The 27,018-nt window shown below is 39.6% G+C and overlaps 2 protein-coding genes across 2 annotated transcripts in view; both read right to left on the bottom strand.

Annotated features, from left to right (window-relative positions):
* LOC114668277 (uncharacterized) overlaps nucleotides 1-27,018 on the bottom strand; it is a 555,445-nt gene that overhangs the window by 424,917 nt on the left and 103,510 nt on the right. The window lies entirely within an intron of this gene.
* On the bottom strand, nucleotides 563-26,728 carry LOC114668509 (gastrula zinc finger protein XlCGF26.1-like). The gene is made up of 3 exons (XM_028824298.2): nucleotides 26,331-26,728; nucleotides 16,742-17,194; nucleotides 563-4,443 (listed from the first exon to the last, which is right to left on the bottom strand). Exons 1-3 carry the CDS (start codon nucleotides 26,401-26,403, stop codon nucleotides 2,999-3,001), a joined length of 1,971 nt encoding a protein of 656 aa, XP_028680131.2. The 5' UTR covers nucleotides 26,404-26,728; the 3' UTR covers nucleotides 563-2,998.

Below are 27,018 nucleotides of genomic sequence, written 5' to 3'. Positions count from 1 at the left end.
TGGAGCTGAGACATTGATGGTAAAGGAAAAGTTAGACGTGGCAAAAATGAGAATGTTGAGATGGGAGTGTGGAGTTACAAAAAAAGGACAGAATAGGAAATGAGACAATCAGAGCTACAACAAAAGTGGGTGTTATGCAGTATCTAAGAAAGGACAGGAAAGTAGGTTGAAGGGGTATGGACCAAATTGATCTCAGGAGTATGTACTTATCAGTGGATCTGAAAACTGCTACTAACACATTAACAGCAGCAAGATAGGATTCTGATTTTTTGGGCTTTGTCATATAGGTGTTAAAACTGCACTCACAATAAATTTCTGAACATTTAGAACAGCCATAAAGTTTCTGTACAGGAGATACTTTAACATTGTCAGCTGACAGATTTCAGTTCATAGGCCTTACCCTGAAAGTCTTGTTATAAGCCTAAGACGAGTACTGTGTTTTCTCAGAAACCAGAAAGGCAATGCAGAACTTTGAGTGTTTTTTTCTTTGTTAGAAATTGTGGCTTTTGACTCTCATCAGAAAATAAACCTTGAGCTATTGTTCAACTGGTAAATACTTTCCGAAGAGCCTGGTCTCTGGTAAAAAATCTTTTATTTGAAAATTTTGAAACAAAAGAAAAGAGGCCATCTGCGATTTGTCAACAGGGATTGAATGAATACTGCATGAACCCACCATGGTTTTAATTATTCCTGGTATTGCTTATATTTGTTGCTAGTGATTTTGATGCAAATTAACTACAATTTTAAATAAGAGCTTAAATCAATGTCTCTGTCTGATTGCTACTTGCGTGGCCAAAAATTTAGATTCCTTGTACAGCTGTGTTCCTTAAAGGTGGGAGAGGATGCTCTTGTGAAGTCCCTTATTGGTGGTAATTTAGGTTGAAGTAAAGGAGTAAAAAACTCCCCAGTCAGCACAGGAGCCTGCTGGTAGTTAAGTATGCAGCATACAATATGGACATTACTCATAACAGATGTGTAGATGGTTTTGGCATTTCTTCCTATTCCACTTTGAGAAAGGAACCTAAGGGGTGATATAGTATCCTTCAGGTTCATGTCACTCCAGAACTCTTTTGTTATCCTTCAAAAGTCTGTCTGAACCCATTCTTTGTGTTTCTGTTTGTATTTACTTAACTTGTGCTTCTGACAGAAGCTTGAGATTATTGCATTCTATTGTTTGTGAAGTTTAGGCCTTCATATGTCAGTATGCAAGACTTCAATTTCAACAATTGTATTTCTGCTTAACTTAACGTGAACTCACTCCTTCCATTTAGCTTTAATTAGTCTGTTTTATTGTGGTGGGACCAGCAGCACAGCCCATCTGGACTGCCACCACAGTAGAGGTCTTCTCTACATCTGAAGAAGTTGCACTTCCACTCTTACATGCCCTAACAACATGTTTTTGTCATGATAAGATAAAGTATGGATGTTATACAGTCATGGCCAAAAGTTCTGCGAATGACCCAAGTGTTGGTTTTCACAAAGTTTGCTGCTTCAGTATTTTTAGATCTTCTTGTCAGTTGTTTCTATGGTATAGTGAAGTATAATTATAAGCATTTCATAAGTTTCAAAGGCTTTTATTGACAATTGCATGAAGGTAATTCAAAGAGTAAATATTTGCAGAGTTGGCCCATTTTTCTTTTTCAAGACCTCTCACATTGGCATGCTGTCAATCAACTTCTGGGCCAAATCCTGACTGATGGAAGCACATTCTTGCATAACCAATGCTTGGAGTTAGTCAGAATTGGTGGACTTTTGTTTGTCCACCTGCCTTTTGAGGATAGACCACAAGTTCTCAATGGGATTAAGGTCTGGGGAGTTTCCTGGCCATGGATCCAAAATTTTGAGGTTTTGTTCTCTGAGCCACTTAGTTATCATGTGTCATCTTGGGATGCTTTACTGTTTGCATGACACAGGACTGATGGTAGCACTCACCTTCTCTTTTTTTCCAGATGCCCCAAACAATTCGGAAAGGAGAGTCATTAGAGAAAATGACTTTCCCTCAGGAGTCCAATTCCTGTACCTTTTGCAAAATAGCAGTCTGACCCTAATGTTTTTCTTGGTTTCTTTGCTGCCCTTCTTGACACCAGGCCATTCTCCAGAAGTCTTTGCCTCAGTTTGCGTGCAGATGCACTTATACCTCCCTGCTGCCATCCCTAAGCAAGCTCTGCACTGGTGGTGCCTGCAGCTGAATCAACTTTAGGAGGCAGCCCTGGTGCTTGCTGGACTTTCTTGGGTGCTCTGAAGCCTTCTTCACAATAATTGAATCTATCTCCTTGAAGTTCTTGATGATCCAATAAATGGTTGATTTAGGTGCAATCTTACTAGCAGCAATATATTTGCCTGTGAAGCCCCTTTTGTGCAAAGCAATGATATCTGCACTTGCAGGTAACCATTGTTAATAGAGAAAGAACAATGATTCCAAGCAGCACCCTGCTTTTAAAGCATCTAGTCTGCTATTCTAACTCAATCAGCATGACAGAGTGAACTCCAGCCTTCTGCTCATCAACACTCTCACCTGTGCTAATGAGAGAATCACTGAAATGATGTCAGCAGGTCCTTTTGTGGCAGGCCTGAAATGCAGTGGAAATGGTTTTTTTTTGGGATTAAGTCCATTTTCACAGCAAAGAGGGACTTTCCAATTAATTGCAATTCATCTGATCACTCTTCATAAAATTCTGGAGTATATGCATAAAACCAGAGGCAGCAAATTTTGTGAAAATTAGTATTTGTGTCATTCTCAAAACCTTTGACCTTGGCTGTACAATGAAGCCTACCACAAGGATGTACTCATCAAGATTTAAAGTTAGGTGGGTGAATTTGACTCCTTCTCCCTCTAAGTCACACCTCAGGGTTTCTTTCCAATGTGAATCTTAGTGTGTTTCTTAAGGTAACTCCCATCAGAGTATTGTTTTCCACATTCCAAAGAGGAAGATGTGTGAGCTCTATCGTGGGCCTGAAGATTACACTTGGGACCGAATTTTTAGCTACATTCCAAACATCAATATGGTTTCTCTTTAGTGTGGACTGCAGAGTGGGTCTTAAGTTTGCTGGTATTTGTGAAGTGTTGGCCACATTCAGAACAGCAATATGGCTTCTCTCCGGTGTGAAATCTTTTGTGAATCTGAAGATTTTTCTTGCTATAGAGTTGCCGGCCACATTCTAAACAGCTAAAAAGCTTTTTTCCAGTATGAATTCTTATGTGTCTCTTAAGACTGGTGGAACTTGAGAATCGCACACCACATTCCAGACAGCAAAATGGCTTCTCTCCAGTGTGGACTGCAGTGTGGGTCTTAAGTTTTCTGGCATTTGTGAATTGTTGGCCACATTCAGAACAACAATATGGCTTCTCTCTAGTGTGAATTTTACTATGGCTCTGAAGATTTCTCTTGCTACGGAATTTTTTGCCACATTCCAAACAGCGAAATGGCTTTTCTCCAGTGTGAATGTTACTATGGCTCCGAAGATGACTCTTGCTACTGAATTTTTTGCCACATTCCAAACAGCAATAGGGTTTCTCTCCGGTGTGAACGTTACTATGGCTCTGAAGATGACTCTTGCTACGGAATTTTTTGCCACATTCCAAACAGCAATAGGGTTTCTCTCCAGTGTGTAATGTAGTATGAGTCTTAAGACGGCTGATATTTATGAATCGTCGGCCACATTCAGAGCAGCAATATGGCTTATCTCCGGTGTGAATTCTTTTGTGACTCTGAAGACTCTTCTCATCGTAGAATTTCCGGCCACAATCTAAACAGCTAAATAGCTTTTCTCCAGTGTGAATTCTTTTGTGGCTCTGAAGACTGGTGGAACATGAGAATCGGACACCACATTCCAAACAGCAATAAGGCTTTTCTCCAGTGTGAAATCTTTTGTGGCACTGAAGTTGACTACTACAACGAAACTGTTTCCCACATTCCACACAGCAATATGGCTTCTCTCCAGTGTGAATTCTTTTGTGACGCTGAAGTTGGGAATTGTCACGAAACTGTTTCCCACATTCCAAACAGCAATATGGCTTCTCTCCAGTGTGAATTCTCTCGTGGCGTTGAAGACTACCACTGTGACTAAACTGTTTCCCACAATCCAAACAGGAATATGGCTTCTCACCAGTGTGAATTCTTTCGTGGCACTGAAGACTACCACTGCGACTAAACTGTTTGCCACATTCATTACAGCAATAAGGCTTTTCTCCAGTGTGAAATCTTTTGTGGCACTTAAGTTGACTACTGCAACGAAACTGTTTTCCACATTCCAAACAGTAATATGGCTTCTCTCCAGTATGAATTCTTTCGTGGCGCTGAAGTTGGAAATTGCCACGGAATTGTTTGCCACATTCCAAACAACAATATAGCTTCTTTCCTGTATGAATTATTTTTTTGCTCTGAAGATAGTGCACTTTACAAAATAATTTTCCACACTCAAAACAGCAGTGAGGTTTTTCTCCTGTGTGAATTTTGTAAAGAAAACAAAAACAAAAATGGTTTAATTTTAATCTACTTCCCTGTATTTCACTTTAAATGAAAACATTAAACTCTGATTAAAATGATAAAGCACTTTTTATAAGCATAAACAATTTTAAATTAATTTGCACTTGGAAAGACCCTTACCTTGATAATTTTGCCTTAGCTATTACAACTACTCACCCACATGAACATGAACACAAGAACTGTAGCCAAGAAGCTGAAACAGCAAAACACATTGATCATGTGTCATAGACCCAACGGAAAAGACTGTTGGTCACATTTTGTGATCTATGTTACAGATCTGCATCATAGTTTTGCCATCCTACTCTGAAAATGTTTTTCAATGTTACAGACCCCATTTCCAAAAACGGGACTTTCTAAAATTGCAATAAAAACTAAAATCTGCAATTTAGTACTTCACTTCAATCTTTATTTAACAGGCAAAATGACAAAGAAAAGATTTTCAGTGTTTTCACAAACAAACTTAGAAATTCTATGTGTTAAAGATAAACAAAATTTAGAAATTTGTGCCAGACAGATCTGGACTGCAGGTAGGCCAGTCAAGCACACGGACTCTATGTCTATGAAGCCACGCTTCTGTAATTTGTGCAAAATGAGGCCTGCTAGAGCAGGGGTCCCCAACTCCCGGTCCACGGCCCACTACCGGGCCACGAGAGAACTGCCGGCAACGGAGACTCACTCAGACTTTTCAGAACGCTTGGCGGGCGGGGCTTTGCAGCGGCGCTGAGAGAGGAGAGAGACCGAGGTGAGAGAGTATTACAACAATGTATTTTTATGGTCCTGACAGTTTCCCCATATGACACGAGTCTATAGAAATCGCGTTACTACGAAGTACATTCAGCAGATACTTTCAGTACAACGAAGTGACTTTGAAATGCTTGAAGGAATCATCCACAGAGCAGTTAGTTCTGTGGCGCTGCTCAGTTGTGCAAGTTTGCACAAAGATCCCCAAACAGAAACATTGTAAAAAAAAAAAATCTCTTTGTTTGAACTTTCCTTGTAGTTTTTTTTTTTTTTTTTGCTGTTTTTGTTTTCTGTGATATCTTTTGCTTATTGCTCGTCAACATTTGAAAAACATCCATTGGAATTTAACTCATTGTTACCCTCCTATAGAAACGGCAGACGCGAGAAAAAGATAGCAGTGTTAATGTTTGTGATGTGCAATCTGTTGGAATGGCAAATGCAAAGCATACGTCTTTGTTATATGCAAAAAAAGAAGAAAAATCTCGGGTTGCAAACGTATGCAAACTGCTTAATAACTTAATAATAATAGAAATGTAATGTAAATTGTGTATAAAACTGGAAACCCCCACCCCACACCGGTCCGTGGAAAAATTTGCATTTAATAAAGTGGTCCTTGCTGTCAAAAAGGTTGGGGATCACTGTGCTAGAGTATACACAGAGTTATTGTATTTAATTAATGGAGGTATAAATTGAAAATCTTCATTTATTACAATACAATACTGAAAAGGGATCCATATTACTAACCGAGAATGCTAAACCGGATGGACGCAGGGACATCCGGCCATGGGCCGTAGCCGCAAAAAGACGTACTGCGCAGGCGCAAGAAAGGGCCGCGAGAGGCGGATGAGGGGCCGCGAGAGGCAGACAAGACCACAGAAAAAAGGAGTGAGCAAAGAAAAAAGAGGACAAAGAAATGAGACGCCGCAAGCACAGAAAAAAGGAAAAGGCAAAGAAAAAAGTAGTCAAAGGCAGGCACCGCACGAAACCCATTGCACACGAAACTAGCACACAAAAAAAAAGAAGACGCTCGCGCACAACAGCAGGGCTCCCCCCCCCCTACAGGCACCGGACGGGATACACACCAAGAGGGGGATTTAACAAGCCCCTGGAACACAAAAAAAAAGAACACAAAACCACCCCACACACCCTACAAGCAACGGACGGGACACACACAAAGAGGGGGATTCAACAAGCCCCTGGAACACAAAACGAAAGAAGACGCTCGCGCAACAACAATCCTCACCCACACCCCCCCCACCCCCCCCATATCAATAAGAAGTGACACCCAAAGCCACATATCTAAAGGAAACGTCCATATTAAACATACGTCATCTCAAAACCTTCACACTAGGCAGCATAGGTGGATCTCCTTAAAATAAAGCACTATTAACCGTTCAACTGGAGAAAAGGCTCCATATTAACAGTGAGTGCGATCCTCCTTATTACTTATACATATTTCGCACGCTGAGGAACAAACAAGTCATGCATACACGGTCACGGGTACAAAACGATTCGGATCGGATAACGGGACCAAACACACGAACACGAATGAAACCAAAAAAATACAAGGCGGCGCATACAACGCGCTTCGGAAAATACGTGAGAAAAAATGTCTCGGATCAAAAAACGCAAAGCTCAAGTAACCCCGTTACAGAGACGTGCCCAAATGGACAGACACATTGAACGTAGATGCATACAGCGCGCGTCTCAAAGTGCTGCATCGAAACAAGCACGATTTCAAAAGAAAGAGCTCGCGTCTCAGACATACAAAAAAGGGAGCAAAGCAACGCGCATATGACCAGCCAGAAAACAAGCAAGCAGGACTCCAAAAGCAGAAAGCTCAACTGACCGACATACAAAAACGGACAAGGCACGATACAAACAATGCACGACGTAGAGTGAAATGGACTTTGCGCAAAGCGGAGGCGGATCAATTAAAAATCAAAAATAGCGTGTCACAAATAATGGACATGCAACAACGCGGCACTCAAACACCACAAGCAAAACATGCCCGTCGCAGACATCAACGCCAGACGTCTGCTAAACGCTTACGCCAGTTGGCTGACAACGCTTTCAATAATGAGTCCACTATTGAGGAAAATTCATTGGGATTAATGAATGTCATTTGCAATCATTGTCATTCACTTAACTTCACAGAAGAAACAACTGGCAATACAAATAATGAATTTACACGTTGTTGTCAAAAGGGGCAGATTAGACTGCCTCCTTTACATTCATATCCTGAATATCTACAGAAGCTTCTAACTAACGATGTGCCTGAAAGTAAAAACTTTAGGAACTGCATTAGATCCTACAATAGTTCATTTGCTTTTGCATCTACCGGAGTACATATCAGGCCACCAAAAGGCAATGGCCCATACTGCTTTCGCATATGTGGTTAACACAACGCACTATATTATGTCCAAAAAATATTAATGTTAATCACATTAATAACCAGGTCATTTCATTACTTCCTGGAGAGACACGGCTCTTTCTAAGCTCTGACAAAGTTGACTCTGATGACGACAATGAACATCTGAATTTCCCCTTAGAATATTTGAACACTATTAACCCGGACGGATGACCACAACACAACCTTACCCTTAAAAACGGAACAATAATCATGCTATTAAGAAACCTTAACACTAAACAGGGTTTATGCAATGGCACACGGTTAGTCGTCAACACCATGACACACAATGTTATTCAAGCAACAGTTCTTTCAGATTCACATGCTAACAATACTGTTCTCATTCTTGGAATTGACCTTACGAGTTCTGACCTAGAATTACCTTTTACATTGAAACACCGACAGTTCCCCATTAAACCTGCATTTGCCATGACCATCAACAAATCACAAGGACAAACCATGGACAAGGTTGGCATCTACCTCTCTGAACCCGTTTTTGGACATGGACAACTTTATGTTGCCTTCTCATGTGTTCGACGTTCATCTCACGTTAAAGACAAGACACCATCTTTACTACTAATGTTGTATACAGAGAAATATTCCAATAAAACATTACTCTATGCCAAACACTCTATTTTGTATTTATATAGGCATCATCCAAACCTGCACACTATTCTATATCTAATTCATACATCTCACTCTTTGTCACGCCCCAACGCCAGGGGTTGGCGAGCGAAGCGAGCAGGGGGCGGAGCCCCCTAGTTAATTCATAAAACAGAACATCAAGCCAACATGTGCAATGCACTTTTGATAATCACAAAGTGCCCTGACATTTTTCCATATTTAAACAAAAGCCACTTGACTTCAAAATGTAGATCACAGTAATGTATTTAAATCACCAAAGTAAAGCAGAGGAACAAACAAAGTAATGTACAGTGTGTGTTCATTATAATAGCAGTGTGTTTAAACAAGTGAATAAAGCTCAAAATCCTTATAGTAGCTTTTATTTCCATACACACAAATGCATTGGGACACTGCTCATTCTATCCCAAATCAAAACATGAAGAAAAGTATATCAAATTTGTGTTATTCCTTTACAGAAAGTGAAGGAAAGAGAATATTAGGCTGTTCCAAAAATAGTGTGGAGTTCAATTACTGAGGCCATTCATTTTGTGAAAAAAAACAGGTATCAATTATGGGCCTTATTTAAGAAAGAGAGGCAGCAAATGTTGTACATGCTGGTCATAGTGCATTTCTCTCTGAAAATTTGAGTAAAAAGGTTCACTCTGGACATTGTTCAGAAGAACAGCGTACTTTGGTTAAAAAAGTGATTGGAGAGAGGAAACCGTATAAAGAAGTGCAGGAAATGATAGACTGCTCAGCTAAAATGATCACAAATGCTTTAAAATGGCAACCAAAACCTGAAAGACATGGAAGAAAACAGAAAACTACCATTTGAATGGATCAAATAACAGCCAAAATGACAAAGACACAGCCAATGATCAGCTCCAGAATGATCAAAGAAGGTCTAAAGTTACCTGTGAGTACTGTTACAATTGAATGATGCTTATCTGAAGCCAAGCTATAGGGAAGAGGCCCCCGCAAAGTCCCATTGTTGAAAAAAAAGAAATATGCTGAAGTGGCTACAGTTTGTCAAAGTACACATTGACAGCCTAAAGAGAAATGGCGCAACATTTTGTGGAATGATGAAAGCAAGATTGCTCTTTTTGGGTCTAGGGGCCACAGACAACCTCCAAGCACTGAATTCAAGCCACAGTACACTGAAGACAGTGAAACATGGTGGCGCAAGCACCATGATATCGGGCCTATTTATTGCATACCAGGGATCACGGATCAGTTTGAATACCTTACAATACTTGAGGTGATCATGTTGCCTTATGCCCTTTAAACGAGTGTTTCAACAAGACAACGAACCCAAACACACCAGTAAATGAGCAGCATCTTTTTTTTTTGTTTGTTCTTTATTTCGCCTTATACAATTTCTTGTATTAGGAATTTGTTAGTTTTCGTATACACCTTGGGGTCAGAGCGCAGGGTCAGCCATTGTACAGCACCCCTGGAGCAATTGAAGGTTAAGGGCCTTGTTCAAGGGCCCAGCAGAGTAGGATCTCTTTTGGCAGTGACTGGGATTCGAACCGGCAATCTTCGGGATACCAGCGCAGATCCTTAGCCTCAGAGCCACCACTCCGCCCCAATCTTGGTTCCAGACCAACAAGGTTGACATTATGGAGTGGCCAGCCCAGTCTCCGGATTTTAATCCAACAGAAAACTTGCAGGGCGACATCAAAAATGCTGTGTCTGAGGCAAAACCAAGAAATGCAGAAGAATTGTGGAATGGAGTCCAAACATCCTGGGCTGTTCACTGGTGCCAGACGTTGGTTGGCTCAATGCAACACAGATGTGCAGCAGATCTCAGAAACAGCGGTTGTACAACAAAATATTCGTTCAGTGATTCAAAGGTTTGAGTTTGTAAAGAAGAATGCATACACTGCTATTTTTTGAACAGCCTAATATTCCCTTTCCTTCACTTTCTGTAAAAGAATAACACAAATTTGATAATTTTTTCTTCAGGTTTTGATTTGGAATAGAATGTGCAGTGTTCCCAATACATTTGTGTATGTGGAAATAAAAGCTGTTAAGGATTTTGAGCTTAATATATTGAGAATTTTGATCAAGGATCAATATGCTTGATTATTAGTTTTAGTGCTATTAGCTACGAAAAGTCTAGGCCTGAAATAGCTTTAAAAGAACACCATTTATTGTGTAAGAGAGGCCTTTTGCCTGCACGTCTTTCTCAGTTGCCTTGCTTTGAGTTTCTGCGAGTTAAGCTGCAAGACAAGGTCATCATGCTCTCTGATTAAGCAACCAGACAAATTTTGTCTTGAGAATGCAGGTGCCGAGCTTCCTACTGATACAAGACTAAACAAACTGCGTGTAGGGCCATTGCTTGTGTGAGTAAAGGGCAAGCTCTCAATCTAGCGCTTAAAATATATACACACTTATTTGATACATAGATTTATTAGAACTCTTCAATACCTTAGGCAATAAAATTAAAATACAATATATTACAATATTAGTTAGTGTAAGTACTATAGGGGCTTAAAAGTTGATTGTTGAAAGTTAGGGGACTTTTTCCTGAACATGTGCCCGTGACATAAGCAGTAGCTTGGCCTCTGTCAGACCACTGGATAGCTGTGTGCCATGACTTAACAGCGCTGCTATCTTATATTAGCATGCACATTTGTATTTAATTTAGCTAGCATTTAAGTTTATATGTTAATGCTTGTTTATACAACTTAGTGATAATAACAAAAAGATACAGTAGCACATATTAGTTAGCTTAAAGAAGCAATTGTTAAAGGCTTATCTTTTTATTTTCTTTCTCTCAAGCATGAAGCAGCACTGTGTTAAGGTTGTCTGCATCTTGGCCCTTATCAGTGAAGCTGTCCACTGCGGCTTACTGGCAGAGTCTCCTGTTATGTTAGCCTTTGCCTTACAGGACGCTAGTCCAACAAGCAATCATTTATTGAATTATAATTAGGTAATCTAATTTTCATATATGGGTCCTTCTGATCCCAACTTAATTGCTAAGAATTGAATTGTTAAAAATTGATTAACTGAAAGGCCATCGATCTTAACAGCTCAGGATTAGGCCATGAGAATGAAGGAAGGGGTAGTCCAGCGATGCTCACCTCCGGGTGGCAAATCTATCTTTCAAGCCAAAGTGGTTGTTATAAGGAAATGGATTGGGAGGAAGATTGTTATGGGGATGTCTACGGGGGCATGGGTGTTGTTATGAGAAAGTCTGAAACACTAGGTGATTGGTACTGAAAAAGGTGCTGAATGAGGTCATCATCAAGAGAAACCCTGTACAGCAGATGTTGGGAAACTAATGTGAGAGGGATAAGAACTGTAATATATTTGGGGCTCACTTCGTGAACTGAGACAGGCTTTATGTGCTCTGCAATTGTGTCCTATGCTATAAAGTCTAAATTCTGACTGCCATTCTGAAGACTCTGCTTGTTTTTTCTGAACATTTCTCCACAACATATTCACTTTTTTTATATATTATAAACACACTGCTATTACTCTGAACACAATATTATACAGGACTATATGAGCTGTAGGGGGTCAGGAGAAAAATTAGAAGATGAGAAAACACAGGATCAATGCAGTTATTTATGTCTCCTCTGGAAGGGGTGTGACAGGTAAGACCAGGGCTGGTCAGCTTTGTGACACATGGGAGTCTGCCTGAAGCTCACTCAGGAATGGCTGCACACCAGCTGCTCTCTGTCGCGCACCCCTTGCTTTTCTGCCTCTACTGTAATTTTTTTTGTCCCTGTACCTTTATTAACTAACTTAAAAATGTATCTACATACCTGTCCATAGTTATAACCTCACTTGAGTTTAAGAACTTCTCCCAATTTAGTAACTCTGAGCCCAGCAAAGAAAACCCATCAACATCAGGCATGATAGCACCCCGTTGACGGATTCCAACCAGTTGTAGATAATTACTGAGCTCAAAAATTTTGGGGAAGATCTTATTATCTTTAGACTCAGAAAAAGAACTTGTTATGGTTGAGTGGGACTACCTGTTCACTGCATTTCACAACTTGGTGTTCGGCCCAAACATATGTGCATGGATCAAACTACTTTATACTAGTCCAGAAGCTGTGGTTCATACTAACAACATTATCTCAAAACTACTTTAAACTAGAATGTGGTACTCAACAAGGATGCCCCTTATCACCTTTGCTCTTTACAATTGCCATTGAATCACTGGCTGTGTACTTTCGAAATGCATCAGAGATAAAGGGATTCTCAGAGGAGGACATGAACAGAGAATATCACTCACTATATGCAGATGATATGTTACTGTATAGATCTGACCCACAAAATTCTGTGCCAGCAGTCCTAAAAGCTTTAGCAGATGTTCAAAAGATATCCGGACTTAAAATACATTTTTGAAAAAAGTGTGTTTCTCCAGTGAATTCTCTGGCATGTAATATCAAACTGGACACCTTCCCATTTATCATAGCAGATCAGTTTAAATATCTAGGGGTAAATATTACCAGCAAATATAAAAGCTCTTTTTCAACAAACTTTTGCTGTCTGCAGGTATAAAAATTAAACACGACAAGAATAAATGGGTCTACCCACCACCTTATATTAGCAGGGAGAAACAACATTGTTAAGATGACCATCCTCCCCAAGTTGCTCTTCCTATATCATAGCATCCCCATATACATTAACAATCATTTAAGAAATTAGTCTCAATCATAACTTATTTGGAATTCTGAACATCCACGCATCCAAAGGGCGACTTTGCAACAACCTAAGGCAGATGGGGACATGGCACTATCTAATTTTCAATTGCATTACTGGGCGGCAAATATACAAGATATAAAGACCTGGACATCGATACAAATCGATTAATATCCTCAAGCCTTGTCTGCAATAGATTATAAAATCTTGAAGTACTTTTTTTATTCCCTGCTCTATGCCCCAGTTAATTTAAACTACTGTTATTGTGCTAATCATCCAATTGCCGTTCACTCTCTCAGAATATGGAACCAATGTAGGAAGCACTTTAAGACAGAGAAGCTTTTATCCGTTGCACCACCTTTTTACACCCTCTCAAATATACACACTATTTAAACCTTGGAAAATGTCTAGGATCAAAACACTCAGAGACCTGTACATAAATAATGTCTTTGCATCCTTTGAACAATTATGCTTCAAACACCACTTCTATCAACAGAATTCTTTCAAGCTAGAAACTTTGCTAAACAGAACCTGCCCAATTTTTCTCACCTTCCACCTTGTTCTATTCCAGAAAAAATAATTATCAGTCTTGACGACTCAGCATCTCTACAATTTATAAAAATATTTCAACATCGCTTCCTTTTAAAGACCTCAGAGTACATTGGAGAAAGGATCTTTCACATAATATTTCAGAAAAGGAGTAGAAGGCAGCTACGCACAGAATTCACTCAAGTTCCATACGTGCAAAGCATTCAATCATTCAACTTAAAATCTTTTACGGAGCGCATTTATCTTGTTTAAAATTGTTCACAATGTTTCCAGGGCAAGATTCAACCTGTAAACATTGAAGTCTTGTGCCAGCCTCACTGGGTCACATGATTTGGATGTGCATCAGATTAACATTTAGGACCAAACTCTTTACAAGCCTATATGACAGCCTTGGTGTTACCATCACTGCTAACACATTCACAGCTCTGTTTGGTGAACTCCCAGTTGGGCTTAAAGTGGAGAAGAACAAACTGTAATTGGCTTTACCTCACTACTAGCACATAGACTTATCTTGCTCAACTGGAAGAATCTCACCCTACCACTCTTACGTCAATGGGTTACTGATGTTCTGGATTTCTTGAAATTGGAAAAAATCAAGTTCTCACTTAGAGGATCTATACAAAACTTTTTTTTTTTTTTTTTTAATATGGAAGGATCTAATCAATAACATTTTAGAATAAGTTTCCATCTCAGGAATGAGGATACCCTTCCTTTCGTGTCCCTTTAATAGAGTAGCTTTGTTTGCTGGCTCTTCTCTCTTTCTCTTGGGTGGGGGTTGAATTTTGCTTTGATTTGATTTGTTAAATCTCACCTGACTAAGGAATGTTGTTGGTTTCTAATTAAAATCAATAAAAATACTTCTTGTGGAAGAACGAAATGGCACACTCCAAATGCCATTGACAATAGTTGTTTACAGGAGTCTTTGGATTTAAGAGCCAACTTTAATACCCTGAAAGCTGAGTAAAGCAAACTTTCCAAAGCTTTTCACTTATTTTGCACATTGGCTTAAATGACACGACATGGATATACCTGGGCAGAGTTCATATAACACACGCAGGCTCACACCGTCACTTTACTGATCCCAAGATGACTTTAGAGGCGAGTGATGTCTTTCACTCCACTTGTGCTTGGCTGATCTGACAGTTTGTTTAATGACATTATCACAGAGAAGTTCAAATACCCTTCAGTGTTATTTCTTACTTTTAAGCACTTCTGTATTGAAATAATTTTGGAGTAATTTTCTGAATTATCTTACATTCTGAAGGGAGATGTGGTGGATTAATGGTGATATGGATTTGTTTGTCCCACACTTTCCATGGGTCTGTCTTGGGTCCAAAGTCAATGTTAACTGGTTACTGGGTTTATACTGGGCTTTAACAGGTGGGTTATTCAGACGCGGTTGCTGCTCTGCCTTGCTGTCATCATGTTGCCTTACACTCCTATTCCATTACAGGTTTTCATACTAAACCTTTATTCTTTGTCATTTTCTGTATTCTTCTTTCTCTACTATAATGGCTGATCTTAATTTCATATGGAATGTGAGGTCACAGTCTACATCTCAGAAAAGATTGAGTGATAATGATCTTCTGCAGCACAATAATGCAGAGATAGCACTTTTACAAGAACACATCTCATTTGTACAAATGGAGAGTGTGCTGCTTCCAAGCAAGATCTTGTTGCCTCGTTTTCCACATTTATCCATAGAATGGCGTCTTAATTTTAATTCAGAAATTATTACAGCACAAGGTTCTTGACTCTGGTGGTGATGAGGGAAGGTTCCGCTATGCTCTACCTTTACTAAGTGGCAGAAAACTCTCTCTGCTGACATGACATACAGAAAGTCATTTTTCTGGATTTGGTTAAAACATTTTAGCTTTTGATGACTTTGTTCATATTGATTGGAATTTCTTTATTGACCCATTTTTAGATTAAGCTCCTCCCATGATTAGTCAACATAGTCCGCCTACCTCTTCTGCTCCAGTGAAGTTGGTTTCTGATCTAGCTCTGATTGATTCATTTAAACACTTAAACCCATATGTGAAATAATTCTTTTTATCCTCTCAAACATTATAAATCTCTGTCTATAGTTAATATTTTATTGTTAAATCACTTGGAACAAAATTGTGCTTCAAATTCCTCTGATGGCTGTGCAGTGGCAGCAGCATGTCTGACCTCACAGGATATGCATGGTTGCGTTCCCCACTGTGGTAATGGACAGACTAGTCCACCGCACATGTTGTGTTAGCTATCACTCCACCAATCTGACATGAATGTGATCACTGAATAACACGTGTGGCCTGCAGTGGCCATGATTTAATCCTTTGACACAACAGGCCAGGCCACCAACATGCACTGGGTTACATTACTGACATATCATACTTAATATGCAACTGCAATTTTCATGTGGAACACATGAAATGCATGTGTTCCAAATAATATATTCTTTACACTATACAGATAAGCAAGGCTTGAGCTGGGAAAGGTTTTTGCCCTTCCTGCAGTGGTAGGGGGATGGGATAGCAGGCTGCTTGTGCTTATCGACACATTTACAACACCAAAGACGCCGATGAAGAGGTGCGAACAGATTTAAGGTGGGCCAGGATTAAAAGTTTTTTCGTAGGCTTTGGTAATTCTAGTGTTAAAGAAATATTGGAATTTTGTTAGGTAAAATGCATGCTTAACAGACATGGACACCCAACTGAATTAAGTGTATTTGAGAATGTGATTTTCAAAGTCTTCCGTTTAATTTAATCACTTTACGCTTACCAAAAAAAAAAAGTTTGCGGACATTTTGGAATGTCTTTGATTTCTGCATGAATTCCTCCTGACAATATAGATTGATCTTCATTTATCTTACAATTTCAGACACAAACATAATCAACTTAAACTCATAACACACAAACAGGACTGTCAATGCTGAACACAACATTTAAACATTTACTGTGACCTTCTATGCTAATGAACTCTCTAGAGGTTTACTGGAGTCAGGAGTGAACCAATCACTTGAGACTGAAGGGAGGGATTAGTGGCGGCAAGATGTAATTATGTGATTACATCTTGCCTGAAGAAGGGGCCCGAGCTGCCTCGAAAGCTTGCATATTGTAATCTTTTTAGTTAGCCAATAAAAGGTGTCATTTTGCTTGGCTTTTCTCTACATTCATAATGGCTAACACGGTACAACACCCAAGTACTAAAAAAGCATCAGAATTCCCTTTCAGGCCCATACCTTCAACTCTAAAGCTTACACATATTCTTATTTTAAACTTACCTATATCAGGCTTATTTGTAGGTGGTGGCTGATCTTCGTGAGTTCTAACAGATGCATTTTCCCCAATTCCCTTCATGTCAGACTGTAAGGATTCAGACTTCACGTTGACAGATGAACGGTTTCTGTTTTGAGAAGAGACTAACGCAGTCATCAATCCATCTTGACACCCATAATGTAGTTCTTCTTCCTTGACACTCTCCACAGCTTTGTTTTTGTGAGTCTTAATGTTGACAGACATCTCTTCAGCCTCTTCTTTAATTTCTACTGATCCCAGTTCACACTCCTCATCCTTAATGCCCAGACTATCCCGTTTATGATGGGCCGACTCCCATTCACAGTCCTCCTCTTTAACATTTATGATCCTTTTCTCCAAGATATTTGTGTCAACCTCACACGTCTGCATGTTCACATCCATTCGGATGTTACAGTAAACCACAAGTTTTTTCTTTCTCTCTGTGGAAAGAGCAGGATTTGGTTTAATCAAAATTGCATAATTTACATTAAAAAAAATTTAAATGAATTTTATTTTACAAACCCCTCTTGTTTAAGATGTACATTAAATCTGACCGTTCATAGCAGGGTGACAATAACTAATTACTCGTTATCAAATTGTCAGGTGTAAAGCTTGGAAAGTGTGGAGTGAAGGTCCAACACACTAGAAGAAGGTGACCCACTCCCACAGGTGTGGGTCAGCAGTTCTCAACACTTGGATTGATATGGATCCCACAATCGTGTTATCAGTTGTTATGAGAAATGTTTATACAAGCAGACCCTTAAAATTGTGTTAGGAAACAAGCGCATGTCAGAAATGAAAAGATGAAAGAGGAACATAACTTTGCTGAACTGCAGACGATGACAAGTGAGTGAACTAATGGGTTTTCTAACTTATGCTGACAAGTGTAATTTGAGATGCTTACCTTCAATTTTTGGTGGTAAGATAGACAAAGGACCTTTGAGTAATAACCGTCTAAAGCCAATCTTAAAAAAAGTAATTTGTCACTATTTTACCTGCTCAGTTGATCGTAATGTTGGATCGCAGGAACAAAAAACACCCTTGTTCCCGTTCAAGGTTTCAAAGTGCTTTGTTCTGTCGACTGTGAACTTCACATCTGCAGAAGTAAACTGTGGATTGACGGGACTTGCGCTTCTCTGACATCCTTCACTGCATTACAGTTACAGGGACAGGCACTACTAGTGTTTAAAAGGAAAAACGATGAATAGCAGACCACCAGATTTGCTTAGTTTGTTAGTTTAACGTAAAATACACTCACTGAAACTCCTCTGACAACTTAATGGAAACCAAGTACAACTATCCCTAAACCAACATGAGCTGTTCAAGAAAACATCGGATTGTGAATTTTCAGACAGAATAAGCTGACATTTCATTAGCTTTAATGAGTAAATAATAAGGCATTCCCAGAACATCCCAAGTCTCTTAATCACCTATAAAACAGTACACCAAGTATTTCTACAATAAAATAAAGCACTCAAATCACTAATTACCTAATTATTTAGCACTTCATAGACTAATGTGTGTATGTTTGTGTACAGCACACAAGCTCATGCAACAATACTATGTGGTATCAGATAACAATTCTGTTGTCCTGCAGTACAGGAAGGAATATGCACTATAATTTAAATAAAAAAACATTCAGAAAAATAAATTCATTAACAGTGAAAAACCAAAAGCTTAACACTTTTAAACTGTGAGACCACCACACCCCACAATATGAACAGCTGAGCCACGACTGGGATGCCCTGTCCATCTTCTCATTGGACTGTCAGCTAATTTCAAGGGCTCTGCTGGCGGGCACTTTGGCTTTTAGTAATCTGGACGTTTAAATAAATTAAATGATTTATATATTCATATTCATGTATACATTTTATGAGAAGATTTGTATTTGTTTTAATGAATTTAATACTTCCTAGTCAATGATGCCAAAGAATAGTAGCAGTTTACTACTGATACGAGGTAAATGAATTTAAATCTATTAACTTAGCATTTTAGAACCAAGTATAATTTTAGGACAAACTTGTCCTGCATTATATGCAAAACACATTTAATTCTGCCTTTATCTACTCACATATCTCCGAATTTCAAATCTTATCCTGATTTACCTTACTTTGGATTTGTATCATTGGCTCAAAGTTTGCCGTACTAAAATTTAACTGATTACTTTTCAATATGCACTCATTCAAAATCACTTATATTATGGTTATTAGGATCTCATAGTTCAATCACCTTTACCCCTTCTATTCTATCCTGTGTGATCAACCGGCGATGCCACAGAGCCCAATACATCAAACACAATCTCACAAACAGAGTCACGGGTTCAAACACTAACATTTATTTTATAAAACTACCTTTAACAGGTCTCTCTCTTTCTCCCCGTGTATAACATAACACAATACCACAATGTATCTTTTCTCTTCTCCACTTCTCCCTGGTAAGTGTCATCCAGCTTCTCTCCTGACTCCGATTCCCTTCTACTGAAACAGAGCTACTTCTTTCATACATGACCTGGAAGCACTTTGTGTGCCATGACACTTCCTTGAAAGCACTAATGGATTAGGCACAAGCCCCAGCAAGTAGGGACCTTTGACCTTTCGACCCCTGGCAGCACCCACAGAACCCAACAGGGCTGCACCAAGGGACTACAGCTCCCAACATGCCCTGTGAGTATCCATAAAGGTACTGTAATCCAGGGACGCTGACATCTAGCATTTCAGGCTGAGTAAATAACCCAAGTTAAGTTGCCCCCTCCTGTCACTCCATTGTACTGGCATTCTGGCTGGTTAAGGGTCCTTTATCATTCTTCCAGGATGCCAGTATATACATTCCTGCCCATTTCCAGGCTGTGGCTGGGACGACCTGACCTAATAAGAGTGGGCCAGCCTACCATCAACGCAAGGAATCTTGAACCAGCCCATGCTTGCCATCCATTACACCCGAAAATCAGAGTACTAAATCTAGACAGGCCTCCCCCTTGTTGGTCCTTTAACACAGTGCTCCGCAACCGGTGTGCCACGGCACACTGGTGTGCCTTGAGCCGATACAGGTGTGACGCAGTCAAATAAGACAATTTTCTAACTAAATAATATTTCAATGGTCCTCCTTAGAAACACAATAACGAGAATACGTGCAATGAAATATTCACGTAAATAGCCTTTTAAAGGTTTCATAATTTTATATGTCTTTTCTCTGAAATAATAAATCCCATCGCCTGTCGCCTACGACGTAGGCCCTACGTAGTCGCCAGACAACTCCGTAGTATGCTTTGATAGGCAGAGCGCTCCGTGCCCTCACCTAGATTCAATTCAAGCCGACGTATTAGTCGTGCTACGTCGCATTCACTCGTCTTGCGACAGTAGTTATCATTCATTACTATTAGTTGTGTTGCTGAATTGTGTATGGTTAACGTTCTTCGTGTGATTCATATTTAGTTTTATACCCCTTTAAATATGGATAAATTTTTATGTGGAAAAGATTCGTCTTCACGTACAGATGATGAAGAACCCAGCACAAGTGTTGCAAAAAAAACAAAGAAGATTGTGAAATGGAAGTACAACGAAGACTACATTCGCTATGGATTCTCGTGGTGTGGTGACGAAACAGCTCCAAAGCCACAATGCATCATTTGCGGCGATCAGCTATCAAACGAGGCAATGGCACCCAGTAAACTAAATCGCCATCTAAATTCAAACCATCCCAGTTACGCCAAAAAAGACAAACAACTCTTGTGTTAATTAAAAATGATAAGCGGTCATGCTTAAAAGATCTTGACCAAGAACTTTGGGTTGCGCTGTCAAATATTGAGCCGAATATAAAACTTTTGTGTTCATTGAAACAAGCGCATTAATCAGTCATTATGTTATAATAATTATTAAGATTGCATAAAAGTAAATATAGTATAGTTTTTATGTATGTATACTTATAATAAATGTATACTTATAATAAAAAATGAAAATTTATTGTAAAATTTGTGTATTACATTAATATCTATATATCAGTAGCGTAGCTGGAGATCATGTTGCCCGGGGCGGTGAAAAATTTGATGGCCCAAAGCTGAAAGAAATTTTTTTTGCGCCTCCTCAAGGAACAAAAAAAAAAAAAGGAAACTACCGTAGTTTGGACGCCCCTAAATAGCTGGCGCTCGGAGCGGACCACACCCCCATCCCGCTACGCCACTGCTATATATTTTGGCTTTTGATGTGCCGCGGAATTCTAGGAAGAACTTTGGTGTGTCGTAGGAGAGAAAAGATTGCGGAGCACTGCTTTAACATACTGTAATAATAAAAATAGTAACTATGTTTAAAAACTCCTGTGGGTATTCCACGAAGCACACTTGGCCAGCAAGCCTCACTAAAGGGTGTTCTCACACTTGCAATTGATTCTGTGCCTGTGCACGTTTATCCACATATAACCCCCTGAAGTCAAGTTCGTTTGACCATCTTATTGCTAATAAGGAGCAATTAAAACACTGAATGCAGCAGTTTAAGATTGAAATAAGCAATTAAGGTTGGAGAACCTTAACAAGTGAGACCACTAAAATGAAGCATTAAAATATCACTTAAGCAATATGTGCTTCATCAGCAATAATTGAGTTCTCGTTAAGGAACTGGGTTGGAACAAAAACCTGCACATACTGTGGCACTCCAGGACCGACGTTGCCTACCCCTGGACTAGTGCAATTTCTCCGTGCCATGCCAACTTTACCATGCCGTGCCCTGGCCCACTTGGAAGAGGTGGGACTGAGCACAGTTCAGTAGGATTCTGGAACAGTGTGATCACTAAATGTGCCCGAGCACAGAATATAGACATGACGTCAGTGATGCATAAAGTCAGTTAACAAACAATTCTCATTTCATTTAATACCATTTCACAAAAGCAAGCCCGGGCCCAGAACCTTAAAAGCGGAGTGTGAGGGCAGGGAAACTGGGGACAATCGTGCTCCGGGACGGTGCGAAACAAACGTGCCCAGTGTGAGTAGACCCTAAATTAAGACACCTGGCTTATTTGAGCCGGTTTGGATTCCACCAAAGAGGATTATGGCAAGTCATGCTTGCCACGTCACCTCTTAGGCTGCTCCACACCGGCATGAAGGTGAAGCTTTTTAATGAGGCCATTAAATTCCTGTTCTAGGAGAAACAAAATGTCAGAGAATGCTTCTGATGCTGCTAAAAATACAAAACTATTCTTACATGATTATTACAAAATGATGAAGCATAGCTAAAGTACGTATTAAAAATTTTAAGAATATTACATTTAAAATGAGGGCAGCACGAATGCACAGTAGTAGCACTGCTGCCTCTCAGTAAGGAGACCAAGATTCACGTCCCGGATCCTGCCTGCATGGAGTTTGCTTGTTCTCCCCGTGTCTGTGTGGGTTTCCTCAGGGTGATCTAGTTTCCTCCCATAGTCCAAAGACGTGCAGGTTGGGGTGATGGGTGATACTAAATTGGCCCTGTTGTGTTTGCCCTGTGATGGACCAACAAGCTGTCCAGGGTTTGTTCCTGCCTTGCACCCTATGCCAGCTGGGATAGGCCTCGCCACCCCTGCGACCCTGTTCAGGACTACGTGGGTCAGAAAATGACTGACTGACATTTAAAATTATTATGCCTTTCATCTCCTTTGCTCTTTATTTCAGTGAGATACAAGAGGAAAACTGGACTTTTTTTTAATATATATATAAAAGAGAATGTTCTAAAATGTCTAAATCAATTTAAAAAAATGTGTCAGTAAATCTCTAACACTAAAGTAGTGCAGAGATGCTCACAGTAATGTAAAGCACAAAAAAAGACATTTCAAGACCTTCTAAAATCAAGGTGCCTCTGCCCTCAGGTACTACAAAGAGCTTTTCAAATTCGACCACTTAATTATTTTTATAATACTTCCTTTTCTTACCCCACTAGAAAGATATTAAAAATAGAAACATTTCTGTAATTGTGGATGTCAGTAAAATAGAAACACTCATTATAAAAACTGTCAAGTCTGGGATCTTGTACTCTTGATGAAGATTTTCATCCATGGGGTGTCAATTGCTTGGAAAATCCGATCCATGAAAGAGCTTAGATTGTCTGGAACAAAGAGTTAAAGGACTGCACAGACTCATTGGCATTTTCTGATGACTATGGAATTACAAAAAGCAACTTTATATGAAGTATGAAATTAAATGACATTACAAATCTCACCTCAGCAAATGCATGACAATTGTGCTGCAACTCTCTAAATTATGCATCTCTCCTATACAAGTCAAACTAGATCATGTTATTTAATCATCCCAAGCGTCACAGGCACAATAGACTGTACTTGTGTGTGAATAATGGCATTGACAAGTTACTCAGAAGCTAACAATAAAAGATTAAATGGTACTTGTGTACTAAACGGACAGCATGACAAAGGAAAACAGAAGTGTTTTGACAAAATATATAAAACACCAGTAATGACGCACTGCGAATCCACTTGACTTGAGCATTCTTAGTTTTCATCCTCTTTCTCTTTATGTTTACCATTCATTTGCTCAGAGGTTGACGTGCTTGCCGCTTCCTGAGCAGCTCTTCTTTTCTCCACTCTAGCGGCTCGCTTCTTCTCTTCTTCCTTCGGCATCTTTTCACGTTAAAACTGATTTAAGTCAGTGTTTGTGTTGCAATTACTTAATACGTTTTCCTCAATTTTTCATTTAAGCTGGCACTTAAAGCATTCTTGGGGTAGATTGAAGACTTAAGATATGAAGGGGTAAGGGAAGTGACGGCGATGGTGGTAGGGAGGAGAACGGCGCCCATACACATGCGTCGCACGGTTACCCTGCTGCCGAGAGTTGATTCTACAATAAAATAAAATAAAAAGAGGAATAACCTTAGAGGTCAATCATCACCACGAAAGTGGATAGTAGATATCACATAGTATACGTGTACCAAATTTCAGGTCAATAGCACAAACGGTTTGCAAGCTACAGGTGATTTAAAATCCTGGACAGACAAATGAACAGCCATGGTAGCATATTATATATAAAGATTATCGTAACTATGATATACAAGGAAGACTGAAAAAGGCATTTTTATTACATGAGACGTAAACACAACTCAAACAGGAAAAGCTTTTCATTTTATTTACGACAGAGCATGCAGATATTTAATACTGTCGTAAAGAACACTTACCATTGCTAAGTTACTTTGCGTTGTGGTAAAACCAGACACCAGAAACCTTCTCCCTCCGGGAAAACGAAAAGTCATAACAACATTGTTCAGAAATTTTATGAAGATACATAACGAATAACACCCTGTAATAGCAAGTAAATGTATCCTTTTCTAATGCTTTATTAACTGTAACGCTTTTATTAAATATTCCCTCTTAACTGCTAATTGCTGGTTTGTGTGGATGTGGATTAAAAACCTCGCAAGATCTGAGTAACAACCTATTGATGCGTTTGGGAAATTCAAATTAGTTTATCAGAAGAACGAACCGTGGATATCATGTGAATGTGCAGTTAGTAAGTAAACATGAATTATGATATATCATATACGATCACAGTACAAATTGAAAAAACGTGATATTTATGGTTAATTTAAAGGCTCGTATTAGTAAAACATTGCATTCATTTGGTAATACAACTAGTTCCTTCAGGATATTATGAAAAACACTTTATAAGCCTTCAGAAAGAGGAAAAAAGGTCAGAGTTCACATAACACTACAACATCCTTCTGTAATAAAACACTCCCTTTGTCATGCCATCCGTTTAGTACACAAGTACCAATTAAATTATTCACTGTATCAACACACAGGTCAGTCCCATTAAATAACGCTGACATGTATGGCTGGGAATTCTGATGGGAGCAGACAAATAAGGAGGAGTGACATTTGGGCCTCGTGCCACAGGCAGAAGTTACACCCTTTATTTTTTTTGTTATTCAATGTGCAATTTTTGTGCATATAAATGTCTATTCCAGGAATTCTTAAGTACCAATTGGTGCCAAATGGACTTCATATTGCTGTTAAATACTTCGTTTTAAGTGTGTCAGAGATAACATGCACAGTGCTATCAATTATGCAATGCAGAAAGTCACTGTAATGTACTTAGGCGTTGGTCTGTTATAGATTGTCATGCAGACTCTAGCTTCCTTAATACTAGCTGTCGCATTTCATTTTTGTGCTATGATAAATTATTTCTTGACCAAGTAGTGAAAAGACCGCCACTGTCTCTGATACATGTCTTTCTATGTAGGACAATTAAATAAAACTCAAACTTTTTCAGGCTGTCTCAGAATACATCCCACCGGTTTCGCGCTTAAACTCCCAAGATTCTCAGATATTCTGCAGATTTTGCACCCTGCTCTGTGCTTTTTGAGCCCTTATGTTATCAACAATTGATCCTCAAGTGTAATACTTTAAATCGAGGAATAAAGTTAACAGTAACAAGCAGAGATATGAGATAGTAGAGGACACCCTCGCTAGTAAGTACAAGAGGTAACCGGGGCCGGGTGGTCAAGGAAGAAGTGCTTGGAAAGCGGATGTTTTCTCTGTGCTGCATAATGCTATTCCTGGAGTGTTTCATTAAAGGCATAACCTAAAATGCAACTGTGCGATTCCAATATACAAGGTACTCCACCAGGACGTCTACATCTCACGAGTGTGCGCATAATCGCGGATCGCCTGTATCCAGCAAGTCTCGATTTCATATTCGTGCTTCATGGATTGAATAGATAGATACTTTATTAATCCCCAAGGGGAAATTCACATACTCCAGCAGCAACATACTGATACAAAAACAATATTAAACAGTAATAAAAATGCAGGTATAACAGACAATAACTTTGAATACTGTTAACGTTTACCCCCAACCCCGGGTGGAATTGAAGAGTCACATAGTTAGAGGGATGTACGATCTCCTCAGTCTGTCAGTGGAGCAGGACAGTGACAGCAGTCTGTCGCTGAAGCTGCTCTTCTGTCTGGAGATGACACTGTTCAGTGGATTCTCCATGATTGATAGGAGCCTTTTGAGCGCCCGTCGCTCTGCCACGGATGTCAAACTGTCCAGCTCCGTGCCTACAACAGAGCCTGCTTTCCTCACCAGTTTGTCCAGGCGTGAGGCGTCCTTCTTCTTAATGCTTAATTCTCCCAGTTCTTGTACTCCGCTATTTGAAAGGCTGGTCCAGCTATTATTTGAGTAAATAAAATTCACCATGACTGCACAATCCACCTCTAAACCTGATAAGATACTTCTGTAACTTAATGAAATTAAATCAGAAATACGATATTGTCGACTCTGCTTTTATGGAGCGTCAGCGCATGCACGTTACCCCCTGCAAGCGGACATCAAGGAGCATGCGCAAAATCAAAATGAGAAACAGCGCGTAGAGGTGAGCGAGCACCAAAATATCAAAAACAATCATAACGACTAAAGCACAGCAAGACAAAGAAATAAACAGCGAGGAGTCGTGAGTGCACAAGGAAACGCCATCGAAAATAGAGTTTTTAAACCCCCAGCACCACATAAACCACGAGAAGCCTCCGCTTTCTGCTCAGACTACAATCAGAATACCTGACGATGGTGACGCTCTCTCCCTCTCATAGTCAGATATAACTACGTACCTTTTTTTTCTGCGGGGATTTGTCTCTCCGGCACCAGCAGTCTAACTAACCAGTGAGCGATGCCACAGACCATTCGCTAAGCCAACTGAACCGAAGTTTAATGCTTAACACAGAGCCTGACTCTCGTGTAGCGTCTCTGCAGCGCGGCCTCGGCTTCCGTCGCCTTGGATGACGTCATAGAGCGTGACGTGCCGGTTTGTCTAAAGACTGAATGCAGGGTTAAGAAGTGCATTTGAAAAGTCGGGAATGTGCCACGGGACTTTGAAGGAATCAAAATAAATTAAACAATTCACTAGGGGAAAAAAAAAATCAGCCTTTCGGAATGTCCGACATATTGCGTTACTGTGACATCTGGCAGACAGACGAGTTCTGATGAAAGAAGCTCAGCAGGTGAAACCACATGTAAGGCAAAGGGTCCTGTTGTGGAGAAAAAACAAACAAACAAATTTAAATAACTAAATAAAGAGACACGGATTATTTCACCAATATTCAATAATCGCATATTCTGTTAAGTCTGCTATTTATTTACTTGATACGAACTTTAAATGATATCTCAGAACTCACCTACATCACCTATTTCACTATTTCTTTTGCACATCTGCAGTCACCGTTTCAGTGTGTGCCATGGGGTTTTAATTCAATTTAAGGGTAAGTGTGTTTAATTTATATTGCCTATACACTCATCAGG

The sequence above is a fragment of the Erpetoichthys calabaricus genome, chromosome 1 (genome assembly GCF_900747795.2).
Source record: "Erpetoichthys calabaricus chromosome 1, fErpCal1.3, whole genome shotgun sequence".
In the NCBI taxonomy this organism is placed as follows: domain Eukaryota; kingdom Metazoa; phylum Chordata; class Cladistia; order Polypteriformes; family Polypteridae; genus Erpetoichthys; species Erpetoichthys calabaricus.
This window is presented reverse-complemented; position numbering and strand designations above follow the sequence as displayed.